General features: G+C 35.8%; 1 protein-coding gene across 3 annotated transcripts in view; it reads right to left on the bottom strand.

Annotated features, from left to right (window-relative positions):
- The window catches only part of TENM3 (teneurin transmembrane protein 3), a 255087-nt gene that overhangs the window by 121232 nt on the left and 120009 nt on the right, over window positions 1-13846 (bottom strand). For all 3 annotated transcript variants that reach the window (XM_081333123.1, XM_081333122.1, XM_081333121.1), the window contains exon 5: window positions 4105-4316. In XM_081333123.1, coding sequence (XP_081189249.1) covers window positions 4105-4316 — 212 coding nt within the window. The remainder of the gene's footprint in view (window positions 1-4104; window positions 4317-13846) is intronic.

A 13846-nucleotide genomic window follows, 5' to 3' on the forward strand; every position in this document is an offset into this window, starting at 1 on the left:
AGATCTTCACAGGATTTGTTTATAATTTATTTTATTTCTTTTTAGATGTGATTGTAAAGTAGCACTAGCCTGATTAATAAGTACAAAAACAACAACAACCCTGTTGACCCAGCAGTCACAGAGCTATTTAATATTTTTTTTAAAAAAAGCAGCAGTGAGCAGCATACATTGCTAAATTCTATATCAACATATTTTTTCCTTTTCTGTTTTTCATATGCCTTAATTTCATCATAATAATTTTCTTCCAGATCTTGACAGCAACACTGGAAATAACATGTGTTAAGTTATAAGCATTCAATGAGCATTTGAACTATCTTAATAAAATAAAATTTGGAAATTTTTGTTGCAGAGTTAGTGTTGCTGGCTGATAGTTGCAGCAAATTATAATTTTTACAAACTCCTTATATGCATTAAGATTTTAGACGTGCCTCTCAGAGTCCACTCATTTTTGTTTCAAAGTACCAAAGTCATCTATTATTTTGCAGTTTCTTTAAACTTATTGACTGCCTTGTTGCAGTAAAACCAACATTCTGAGAATGTGTCATATCAACTTAAAACTATCAGATTATTTTTTTGAATGATCAGCCACCATCAATTACTTCAAGCTGACTTATTTGTGATCTCTGAGAAAATAGAGCTGTGCAACTAAGATTGTTCTGAAACAGACATAAAATTCAGCTACATTTGGGAATAATGGTACAAACACACATACACAAATGCTGCAACAAATCACTTCTTTATAGCAAAATGAAAATGAAAATAAAGTAAATGCCAATCATAAAGGTTTTTGAAGGATGAAGTGAATAAATATGTTATTTCTAAAAATTGTAAATGCTGTAAAGATTTTTTCTCCATAGGAACCTGGAATGTAAGATCCATGAATCAAGGAAAGCTGGACGTGGTCAAACAAGAGATGACAAGACTGAACATCGACATCTTAGGTATCAGCGAACTAAAATGGACAGGAATGGGTGAATTTAATTCAGATGACCATCAGGTATACTACTGCGGGCAAGAATCCCTCAGAAGAAATGGAGTAGCCTTCATAGTCAATAAAAGAGTAGGAAAATCAATACTGGGATACAATCCTCAAAATGACAGAATGATCTCAGTTCGAATCCAAGGCAAACCATTCAATATCACAGTAGTCCAAGTCTATGCCCCAACCACCAGTGCTGAAGAGGATGAAATTGACCGGTTCTATGAAGCCCTACAGCACCTTATAGAAGTAACACCAAAAAATGATGTCCTTATCATCATGGGGGATTGGAATGCTAAAGTAGGAAGCCAAAAGATAACTGGAATAACAGGCAAGTTTGGCCTTGGAGTACAAAATGAAGCAGGGCACAGGCTGATAGAATTTTGTCAAGAGAATACGATGGTCATAGCAAACACTCTTTTCCAACAACCCAAGAGACGGCTCTACACATGGACATCACCAGACGGTCAACACAGAAATCAGATTGACTATATGCTCTGCAGCCAAAGATGGAGAAGCTCTATACAGTCGGTAAAAACAAGACCAGGAGCTGACTGTGGCTCAGACCATGAGCTTCTCCTTGCAAAGTTTAGGCTTAAACTGAAGAAAGTAGGGAAAAGCACTAGGCCACTCAGGTATGAATTAAATCATATCCCTGTTGAATATACAGTAGAGGTGACAAATAGATTTAAGGAATTAGATCTGATAGACATAGTGCCTGAAGAACTATGGACAGAGGTTCGCGACATTGTACAACAGGTAGCAACCAAAACCATCCCAAAGAAAAAGAAATGCAAGAAAGCAAAATGGCTGTCTGAGGAAGCTTTGCAAATAGCTGAGGAAAGGAGGGAAGCGAAAGGCAAGGGAGAAAAACATAGATATGCCCAATTGAATGCAGAATTCCAGAGAATAGCTAGAAGAGATAAGAATGCCTTCTTAAATGAACAGTGCAAAGAAATAGAAGAAAACAATAGAATAGGGAGGACCAGAGATCTTTTCAAGAAAATTGGAGAGATGAAGGGAACGTTTAATGCAAAAATGGGCATGATAAAGGACCAAAATGGCAGGGACCTAACAGAGGCAGAAGAGATTAAGAAGAGGTGGCAAAATTACACAGAAGAACTATACAAGAATGAGCTTAACGTCCCAGATAATCACAATGATGTGGTCACTGACCTCGAGCCAGACATCCTAGAATGTGAGGTGAAGTGGGCCTTAGAAAAGCTGAGCAACAACAAAGCTAGTGGAGGTGATAGTATTCCAGCTGAGCTATTCAAAATCTTAAAAGACAGTGCAGTAAAAGTGCTACACTCAATTTGCCAGCAAATTTGGAAAACTCAACAGTGGCCACAGGATTGGAAAAGATCAGTTTACATTCCAATTCCAAAGAAAGGCAGTGCCAAAGAATGTTCAAACTACCGCACCATTGCACTCATTTCTCATGCTAGTAAAGTCATGCTTAAAATCCTACAAGCTAGACTTCAGCAGTATGTGGATCGAGAACTACCAGAAGTACAGGCAGGATTTCGAAGAGGCAGAGGAACTAGAGATCAAATTGCCAACATACGCTGGATCATGGAGAAAGCTAGGGAGTTCCAGAAAAACATCTACTTCTGCTTCATTGACTATGCTAAAGCCTTTGATTGTGTGGATCATAACAAACTGTGGCAAGTTCTTAAAGAGATGGGAGTACCAGACCATCTTATTTGTCTCTTGAGAAACCTATATGCGGGTCAAGAAGCAACAGTGAGAACTGGACACGGAACCACTGATTGGTTCAAAATTGGGAAAGGAGTCCGGCAAGGCTGTATACTGTCGCCCTGCCTATTTAACTTATATGCAGAGCACATCATGAGAAAGGCAGGGCTAGATGAATCAAAAGTTGGAATTAAGATTGCCGGAAGAAATATCAACAACCTAAGATATGCAGATGATACCACTCTAATGGCAGAAAGTGAAGAAGAACTAAAGAGCCTCTTGTTGCGGGTGAAGAAGGAGAGTGCAAAAGTTGGGTTGAAACTTAACATTAAGAAAACCAAGATCATGGCATCTGGCCCTCTCAATTCCTGGCAAATAGATGGGGAAGAAATGGAGGTAGTGACAGATTTTGTTTTCCTGGGCTCCAAGATCACTGCAGATGGGGACTGTAGCCAAGAAATTAAAAGACGCTTGCTCCTGGGGAGGAAAGCCATGGCAAATCTAGACAGCACACTAAAAAGCAGAGACATCACCCTGTCAACAAAAGTGCGTATAGTCAAGGCTATGGTCTTCCCAGTTGCAATGTATGGCAGTGAAAGTTGGACCATAAGAAAGGCTGAGCGCCAAAGAATTGAGGCCTTTGAACTATGGTGCTGGAGAAGACTCCTGCGAGTCCCTTGGACTGCAAGGCGATCAAACCGGTCAGTCCTAGAGGAGATCAATCCTGACTGCTCTTTAGAAGGCCAGATCATGAAGCTAAAACTCAAATACTTTGGCCACCTAATGAGAAGGAAGGACTCACTGGAGAAGAGCCTAATGCTGGGAAAGATCGAGGGCAATAGAAGAAGGGGACGACAGAGAATGAGGTGGCTGGATGGAGTCACTGAAGCAGTAGGTGTGAGCTTAAATGGACTCCAGAAGATGGTAGAAGACAGGAAGGCCTGGAGGAATGTTGTCCATAGGGTCGCGATGGGTCGGACACGACTTCGCAGCTAACAACAACAAAAAAAATTGTAATCTGATCTCAAGTTCCTTCAATTTTTACTAAGAAATAACTGTAACGCTTTTTGTTAAAATACTTATTTTAAAAAAGAAACAATTCTGCACTTAATCAAGTTTATTTCATATTAAAGTATATCATCTATTTTATCTTATTTCTGAAAAAATATACATTATTTTTCTATGAACTAGGGAAGTGTATATTTGTGTGTGTGTGTGTGAGCTCACACATTTGGGTATTCTGAATTATATTTTTAGAAGCATAAGTACACACTGTAAAATTACAGTTCAGAACTGCCAATATTATGACCTTGGCACAATATATGAAGACAATAAAAAACAAACTATAACATTTTGAAACCCAAAATAATAACCATTTCTAAAGATGTGTGGTTCTGAATATTACTTTTATTAAAAACAACTCTTACTTGTGTATGTGAAGGTGGTAAACCTTTTCGGCCATATACTCCAATCAAAGCATCTTTCTGAAGGGAGATATTGAATTTTAGAAACTGTGGTTGATCAATAAAGACTTGTGACCGCCAGAAGATCCCAGGAGGAACATCTTGTGTTGCTCTTCGACCTATATCAAGTTCTCCAGAATCTATAGTGTTATTTTCCTGTGTAAATCCTAATTTACCTGAAAATATAAAGTATTAGCTTTTATTCATTTTTTCAATACATTTAGACTAGTTTCAACTAAGCTACTAATCAGATCATTCAGTGAATGTTAAAGATTTGAAGGAATTACTAAAGAAAAAATAACAGATTAAAAAATGTAAATATTTTCAAACTCAAATCCTACAACTTCCACCTTTAATAAAGTGTAGGATGCACTGTATTTCGTTTTGTTAACTATTCATCTAAATTTTTATTTATTTTTATTGACTATTAACCTATGTTTAATTTTGTTAGGCAAAATATTAATTATATTTTTATAAACAAATTTATACACATAGACACAAACACACAGGCACACACACACAGAGAGACTAATTCTTATATAAACAGGTAAGTAAAGCAATTAGTAAAAATTTTAAGCCCTGTTTAACACTACAAAACATATAACAGTAAACATTTGTATATTAAGAAAGCTTCACCTTTCATTTAATGTATTTATCTGGACAAAAAAGAATTCACGTTTAGTTTATCTACACATATCTACACTCCAGAAGCTGTGAATGCTCCAACACTGAAAGCTTTTAAGAAACTGCCTGAGCAGGGGGTTGGACTAGACGACCTCCAAGATCCCTTCCAACTACTACTACTACTACTACTACTACTACTACTACTACTACTACTACTACTTATTATTATTATTATTATTATTATTATTATTATTATTATTATTATTATTATTATTATTATTATTATTATAACATATATTGTGTAGAATAGTGCAAGAATAACAAACACATTCCAGAAACCAAAAAGAACATAGCACAAATAACTGTTATTCTGTAACCACAAAGCAGAACATTCTGAGATGATCATGTAAAGTAGCATTCTTATGTGTAATACACAAATATTGCATTTTTAGAATAGAAGTTTAATAAAGACAAAGCCTTTCATTTGTAAAATTCTTCTTGATCTTCAGTATTATGCTACATATGCAAATATTTTTTCAGATTGTGCAGATGTGCTTTTATTCTGTTTGCTATTTGAAATATTTCTACTCTCGTTTTTTATGTGTTTTATTTAATTAAACAGTCTCAAGTGCTGGTGGGAATAATAGGTCTTTTCATATACTGTAAAACCAGTTTTGAATTGGAGTAGATAACAAAACATTCATACAATATAGGTTTATTTCACTGAATTTGGCAAACTATAACTTTCCAGTGTAGAGAAAAACGTATTTTAAAAATGTATTTTTGTTGTTCCTGCAGATGCTGTCACAGTTATCGATAGCTTTTTGGGAGAAATAATTGAAAATAAGAAATATATTTGCATACAGATGAAATTTGTTATATTAAATATAGTAAATATACAGAAGAATTAATGCTAAAAGCAAAATTTTCCCACGAAGCCTGTGATGATTTTATTTAGAACAGACCAGAACAGAGTGTCAAATAACTAACTAAGAAAGGAAACAACAAAGGAGGAGGGGTTGTGAGTGAAGACTTGGAGAAGTAGCATTTGTTCAATAATGCAATTCTGACCATTAACCACAGTCAATGTCCCCTTTTCAAATACAAGAATTCCATGCCTGCTTAAATTGCATTGCCATATAATGCAGAACACTAGTGTTATTCCACAGTATTATTCCAATTAGCGAATGAGTGGGCGAAATCAGGGAGTGATTGCGTTCAAGGTACGTGATTCACTCCTACAAATGGAATGGGCAAGCTCCATTACTTTCATAACTCAAGGATTACCTGTAAAATATGCTTTCTTCTGCATTACCAGGCAAATCACAGAAAAATGAGAGGGTAAATCTGACAACCAATACCAACCTCTGTATATCAACAAGCATCCTGACCCAGAAAATGTTTCTAAATGCATGAAATATGCTAATAATCCATTATTCACTGCTGCTTTGGTAGAATATTTAATTTTCTTTAAAATGAAACTCATTTTGCTAGACATTCCCAACGTCCCATTAAATAAGTAGCTGTCTTATCTCAGCCCATCTCTGAATGAATGCAGTCTTCCCTCTGCTCACTCCTAAGCCACTGCTCATGGCAAAGGGTAAGTACTATTCTTATGATAACATCTTATCATTCTACGTAAATGAGTAACTTACTGAAGTGGTCATACTAGGATGAGACTGGCTCACAGGACTTCAGAAAAATATACCAAATAAAATGTCATGATGGCTCAGCTTGCTATCACTTCTAGTCCCCAAGCAGTGCCTTAGTGATGCTCGTGCTGGATAAGATTCTTGTGAATCTCTTAATTCCATATGGGTTTGCAAAGACTAAATTTTTATATATGTCTGGTTCACTTATTCAAATTTTAGTGATAATCATGCTCTGGAATGAAGTTCTGTGAAGTCTTTGAAGTAGTTTTCAATAGCAAAGGACAGCATATTCTTAATTTGGACTGGTTTATTGAGTTTGAGGTTGCATGTGTTTGAATATGTATGTACATGTGCATTTACCTTTCATTATTTTGTAGGCTACTGATACAATTCAGTATTAATTTTGCAAAAAAAAACCCACCGCTCATTTGAAATAATTGTTGATCTTCTTTCTTTCCTTCCTTCCTTTTTTCTGCAGGATCCATATTCTTCCTTTTTCTTTTAGCCAGAAAGGAAATCTTTGGCCTTTCCCTAATAGGTTCTTTCTACTGGGCAATAATACTTATTGCCATCTCTCTGTTTTTGATTTTAACATTTCAACAAACAGAAGCTATAGATTTTTCTTTTTTGGTGGTTTTGCAGTTTGGCCATGAAAAAACAAACACCACATGAAATCTTACAAAGTAACTACAGTCATATTCCTGACTATTGGGAACATTTGGGCAATGTACATTAAAAGAAGGAAACAGAAGTTTAAAATATTTTTGAATGCATCTCCATTTATGATGGTAGACTGATGTGATTGTTTTTCTACTTGGTACCTGTTCTGGAAATAACTGAAAAGAAATATGTAAGATTAGCATATTCTTTAAAAAAAGGACATATTTCTTTCAATTTGTATCCCTCCAAGATCAATAATACCTGTCTGACTATACAAGAAACAATTGACTCTATTGTTTTTAATGGGCATTGCAAAGGTTTTAAAATATTTTTGGCTGTTTTTCTGAAAATTGGTTGACTGCTACTGGACAGAATGGATTGCTATCGTGTTTATTTTTGTCTTGAGATGAAAAATTGTTGACATTCCCATTTTCAAAATCAAGAAATCTCTTATATTTTTGAATACCTAAAGATTGAGAAAATAAGGCAATTTGTTCTTCTATTAAATAAACTTAATATCATTACAAATTGCTTGAAAAGTTACAAAATATTAACATAGCAATTTCTCAAATTAAATTAAATATAGCCATTCTAAAGTATTATTTTTATTAAATTATTATTTCCCCATAACCTCAGTGGAACTTAAATTCATCTCTTTATACTGATTTTTATAAAACTTTTAAAGAAAAAGTTTCATTGGGAAAACTATTCCCAAATATTTAAAAAGATAAACAACAACAATTAAAGTTCCAATCTTTATATAAACTTTCCAATATCAATAAATGTGGTAAAATGAGGTATTATATGAAAGTCTAAATGTAGCTGTAGCTCTTGTTTTAGTTTGTTATTTTGTGAATAATAATAATAATAATAATAATAATAATAATAATAATAATAATAATAATAATAATAATAATAAAAATCAAGAAATTGCAGCTTCCTGCACCAATCCAGCAAAGCTACCAAAAAGTGCACTACTTGCAAAATCTTACTTTTTAAGGAGATATCTGGTTGATACCCAGGATGCTGGGAACAACCCATGTCAACCATTAGTCCCAGTCAAATTGAGTGTTCAGTTAACTGAGTTTCATGTTTTATGAATAAAAGTTTTTAATAATAATAATAATAATAATAATAATAATAATAATAATAATAATAATAATAATAATAATAATAATAATAATAATAATAGAGTTGGAAAGGACCTTGGAGGTCTTCTAGTCCAACCCTCTGCTCAGGCAGGAAACCCTATACCATTTTAGACAAATGGTTGTCCAGTCTCTTCTTAAAAACTTCCAGTGTTGGAGCAGTGGACCACTGATTAATTGTTCTAACTACCCAGAAGGATTTTCCATTCTTTTTCGTAAGTAGGCAGCCACTCTATCCACCTGAGGATAGAAATAATGGATACTAAAATAAGAACATGTTTTGATGTAAAAAGAAATGTAGAAAATATTTTCTTAGTCTGAGTATCTAGACTCTAGACAATGCGAAAGATAAGAAACTAAGTAATTTCATGCCTCTGTTGGAACTATGATGGACAGAAAATGGATTATAACAACTTGTCTTGCTTCAAAATTACACAAAGTTAATCTATAAAATGTGAACAGGAAAACTTATCTAAACAAAATGTTCTATTCATTAACTATTTAAATCAAGTTTTCATTTAAAAAAATATTGATTTGTTAGCCTAAAGTGAATTAACTTAGAAAGGAGAACATCAGAAAAAGTCAATAAAATATAATCCTGTTACATGGTTTCAATCTGAAAAGCACCCATACCAAAATTAGTACAGTGTTTGACTTTCATATATCATCTAGAAAAAATGAACTGAAGGGATTTCTTCAAGAACATGCGGACTGAAGACAGCTTTGAGAAAGCACAGCCAACGACTTCAGCTATGAACAAGGAGTGGACAAGCAGACTGCCTTCTTTGACCTTCTCTGGAGGAAGGGAGAGGGTACATACAGATGTCTCACTAGAGAAGCTGCAAGGCAGCAGTCTCTGGAAAGTGGAAGAACCAGGAGATTAGGGAATTTACTATTCTTGCTCCAGCTGCAGACGCATTTCCTTTGCTAACCACTTTAGGAAATTGCCTATTAACTACTTTAAAGAAGTTAGACACTTTCAAAATGAAAAGATTGGTAACATTGGGTGACTGTTTTCAATCCTTAATATAAGAAAATGAAACAGTATTTTATATGTTTAAGAATTTAAAATAAGCAGCAAAAAGCAAGACAGTATTTTGTCTCTAGAAAACAGTAGAATATTTGATTTCAAATATTAAGACTTTATAAAATTAATTTTAAAGAATGAAAGCATTTTTTAGAAGAAAAATTATTCTTAGTTTTGGAAACATAACAAAATAAACAAGTTTATTTATTTATTTATTTTAATTCCATTTATATCCCGCCCTTCTCCGAAGACTCAGGGCAGCTTACAAGCTTAGCAGTAGCCTTCACTCTATGTATATGCCTGCTTATCAGGGCTTTCACACACACCCCAAGCGGCATTATTACAAAGTCAGCTTATTGCCCCCAACAATCTGGGTCCTCATTTTACCTACCTCGGAAGGATGGAAGGCTGAGTCAACCTTGAGCCTGGTGGGATGCGAACCTGCACTAATTGCAGGCAGCTGGTATTACTTAAGGAGGCATTAGCCCACTGCTCCACCAAGGCTCAGAGATATTTTTTGAAGAATTGTAATGGGGCTTCAACAATGTCAGCTATGTTCTGTATTCTGATCAACAGTCTGTTTCCAGAAGAAGCTGTTACAGAAGAATTTGCAACAAAACCTATCTGATTTAAGTATGGAGAACAACATGAACAAGCTTTTATTTACTGCTTTAGAAAAAAAAAATGGATGAGGCTTTAAAAATTAAGAAGGAAATAAAAATGTCAATCTAAGAGAACAACTGGAGTAATGTTTTTCTTGCTGGACTTGGAAAGACACTTGTTACAGTTTTGAAAAACATCAAGATAAAGGTCAATAATTATTTCAGTGGATCAAGGAACAAGATTATTTTATGCAAAAGGAAGGAATATGAATTTAGTATACTTGATTACGGTTTATATGGGACATAATATTTTGAGCAATTCTTTTTGGAATTACTGACATCTGGACTGAAAAAATGTTGTGTACTTGATTTGTTTATGCTATATATTTGTTAACTTTTTTTTAGGGCTTTGTCTGGACATCTGACACCTAGATTGGAAATGACATTGTGTTTTGATTCCCCCAGATGCCTCTCTGGACCTCAGTTCAGAGAGGATGAATCAGTCCCGGGCATATCAGGAGGGGAGTTCGTCAATGGCTCCAAGGCAGGGGCTGCGAGTCCAAGTAAGGGGTAACGGTTGATGGAAGAGAAATTGGACAAGCAGCTGGCTGAGAGTAATTTGGCTGAGGCACAGCTGCAGCAGGACAGTCCTGAGGCTTCAGGTGGAGAAACCATGCAGCTGCAGCTGGTCAGAGATGAAGAAGAGGAATCCATATGGGTCAATATAAAAGAAAAAAGGATGACATTGCTATAGGTGTATACTATAGGCCATCCCAATCAAGCAGAATAAATAGATGAACTTTTTGCTAAACAACTAACAAATACATGTCGGAAATATATCACAATAGTAATGGGAGACATTACTGATATCAACTGGGAGAAAAACTGTGCAGCAAGTGGGTGATCAAACAGATTTCTAACCAACCAAGCTGACAACTTTGTCATCCAAAAGGTAGAAGAGGGAACTAGAGGAAAAGCTAAACTAGACCTAATTGTAAAGGTTCCGATAAACAAAACTAAACAAGTCAGAACTCCAAGGCTTGAGATTTCCTCAAAGAACATGTTTATTGATTACATAGTATCGGCATGGTCAAAAGTGAAACCAAGTCTGAAGTTCCCTTCAAAGAGAGACAATATTATCAAGTTGAATTTCCCACCCCAATCAGATACATTCCCCAACAGAAGAGTTTGGCGGGCTTTCTACCCAAATGCTCACACACACACCATCTAATGAGAGAAAGGATCTTGGTTCCCATGGGACAGTAAAATATTTAGACTAGTAGAAATCCTCCGCACCTCTCCCATTCTTGTGGTAACCTAGAATGAGCAAAATGGCTGCAGCCAGGTTCATTGTAAAGTTGATACTAATTTTTACTAATAGAGAAGTGGTAGAGAGAGTTGAAATTGCTGGAACTGTGACTGAGAGTGACCATGTCATATTGGAGTTCAATATAATGCAAACAGAAGCAATATAATATAATACAGCCAATATCTTAAACTTTAAAAGAGCTGATTTTAAGAAACTCATAGAGACCCTAAGAAAAATTCCTTGGATGAAAATCGTAAAGGGGAAAACAACTCAAGAAGCATGGGAAACTCTGAAAAATATAATCATAAAAGCCCAGTCTAGCACAATACCACTGAAAAAGAAAAGCAAGAAATCCAAGAAGAAACCAGCATGGTTTCACAAAGATCTCTCTGATAAACTGTTGTCTTCCGGGTGAGGTTCAAGGTTTTGGTTATGATCTTTAAGTCCTTACATGGCATGGGTCCGGGATACCTCGAGGACCACCTGCTGCCGGCGTCAACTCCCCTCCGCCCTGTGTGTGCCCACAGAGAGGGCCTCCTCAGGGTGCCTCCGGTCAGGGAATGTCGACTGGTGGCCCCCAGGGGGAGGGCCTTCTCTGTGGGTGCTCCGGCATTATGGAACCAACTGCCGGTTGAGCTCCGGATGGCATCGGACCTTCGCTCCTTCCGGCACGGGCTGAAGACCCACTTATTTGAACTAGCTGGTCTGGCCTGATGGGGAATATTAGGGTTTTTTAAATGTTTTTTTTACTATTTTATTGTCATTGTATTTTAATTGGGCATTGGTTTAATTTCTTTTTAATTTTTGTACTGTTATTTATATATGCCCTGTTAACCGCCCTGAGTCCCTCGGGAGAAGGGCGGTATAGAAATTGAATAAACCTAAACCTAAACCTAAACTGAAAGACAAAAAGGACAAGTACAAAAAAATGGAAAGAGGGACACATAACTAAGGCAGAATACCAGCATATAGCCAGAATTTGGAAAGATAAAGTCAGGAAAGCTAAGGCTCAGAATGAACAAAAACCTGCAACAAAAGACAAAGATAATAAAAAAATGTTTCTTTCAACATATAAATAACAAGAAAAAAGTCAAGGAAACAGTAGGTCCTCTTAAGAAAGAAGATTGTAAGGAAGTAACAGGTAATAGAGAGAAAGCAGAGCTGCTTAACTCATTCTTTGCATCAGTCTTCACGCAAAAAGAACTATAGCCCAACCTAAACAAAAACCTAACTGTAAAAGACAGACTAGAAATAAAAATTAAAATAAGCAAGAAAATGGTTAGAGAACACCTATCTGATCTTGGCGAATATAAATCACTGGGACCTGATGGTTTATATCCCAGAGTTCTAAAGGAGCTGGCAAATGTTATCTCAGAACCACTGTACCATATCTTTCAAAAATCCTAGAACACCGGGGAATTACCCGAGGCTTGGAAAAGAGCTGATCTGGTTCCCATCTTCAAAAAAGGAAAAAAAAAGACCCAGAAAACTATAGACCAGTCAGCCTAACATCAATACCTGGGAAGATACTGGAAAAGATGATCAAAAAACATATCTGCGAACATGTAGAAACAAATAAACAAAAGTCAGCATGAGTTTGTTAAAAACAGATTATGCCGAACCAATTTATTTCGTTCTTTGACAAAGTGACTAAATTAGTAAACCAGTGGAATGCTATGGATATAGTATGTTTAGACTTCAGCAAGGCATTCAACAAAGTAGACTACAACCTACTTCTTGGTAAGCTAGAAAAATGTGAGATAGACAGTATTACCACCAGATGGATTTGTAACTAGCTGCCAAACCGCACTCAACTAGTAGCCCTTAATGGTACTACATCTAAATGGAAGGAACTAAACAGTGGGATACCACAAGGTTCTGTCGTAGGCCCAGTACTCTTCAATATATTAATAAATGATTTAGAAGAGGAAATAGAAGGGGAATTCATCAAATTTGCAGATGACACGAAGCTGGCAGGAATACCCAACACTGCAGAAGACAAGCTCAGGATCCAAAAAGATCTTGATAGACTTGAACAATGGGCCCTATCCAATAAGATGTAATGTAATGTTGAGAAAAGCAAGGATTTACACTTAGGCAGGAAAAACCAAAATACAAGTACGGATTAGGTGAATTCTGTCTCAAAAACAGTAACTGTGAGAGGAACCTTGAAGTCTTAGTGGATGATCACTTAAATATGAGCCAGCAGTGTGTAGCAGCCGCCGCCAAAAAAGCTGATACAATCCTTGGTTGTATAAACAGAGGCATAGAATCAAAATCACATGAAGTATTAGTATTGCTTTATGAAGACTTAATAAGGCTACACCTGGAATACTGCATCCAATTTTGGTCACCACATTACAAAAAAGATTTTGAGACTTTGGAAAAAGTGCAAAGAATTAGCAACTAAGATGATTAAAGGCCTGGTTGCAGGATTTGGGTTTCACTAGTCTAGAGAAAAGAAGGAATAGGGGTGACATGATAGCAGTATTCAAGTATTTGAGAGGTTGCCACAAAGAGGAGGGTGTTAACTTATTTACCAAAGCACCTGTAGGCAAGAGAAGAAAAAATGGATAGAAACTAATCAAAGAGAGAAGCAACTTGGAAATAAGGAGAAACATTCTAACAGTGAGGACAATTAACCAGTGGAACAGCTTATGTTCAGAAGTTGTAGGTGCTTCCTC

This window comes from Vipera berus (genome assembly GCF_964194415.1).
Source record: "Vipera berus genome assembly, chromosome: 7".
NCBI classification, from domain to species: domain Eukaryota; kingdom Metazoa; phylum Chordata; class Lepidosauria; order Squamata; family Viperidae; genus Vipera; species Vipera berus.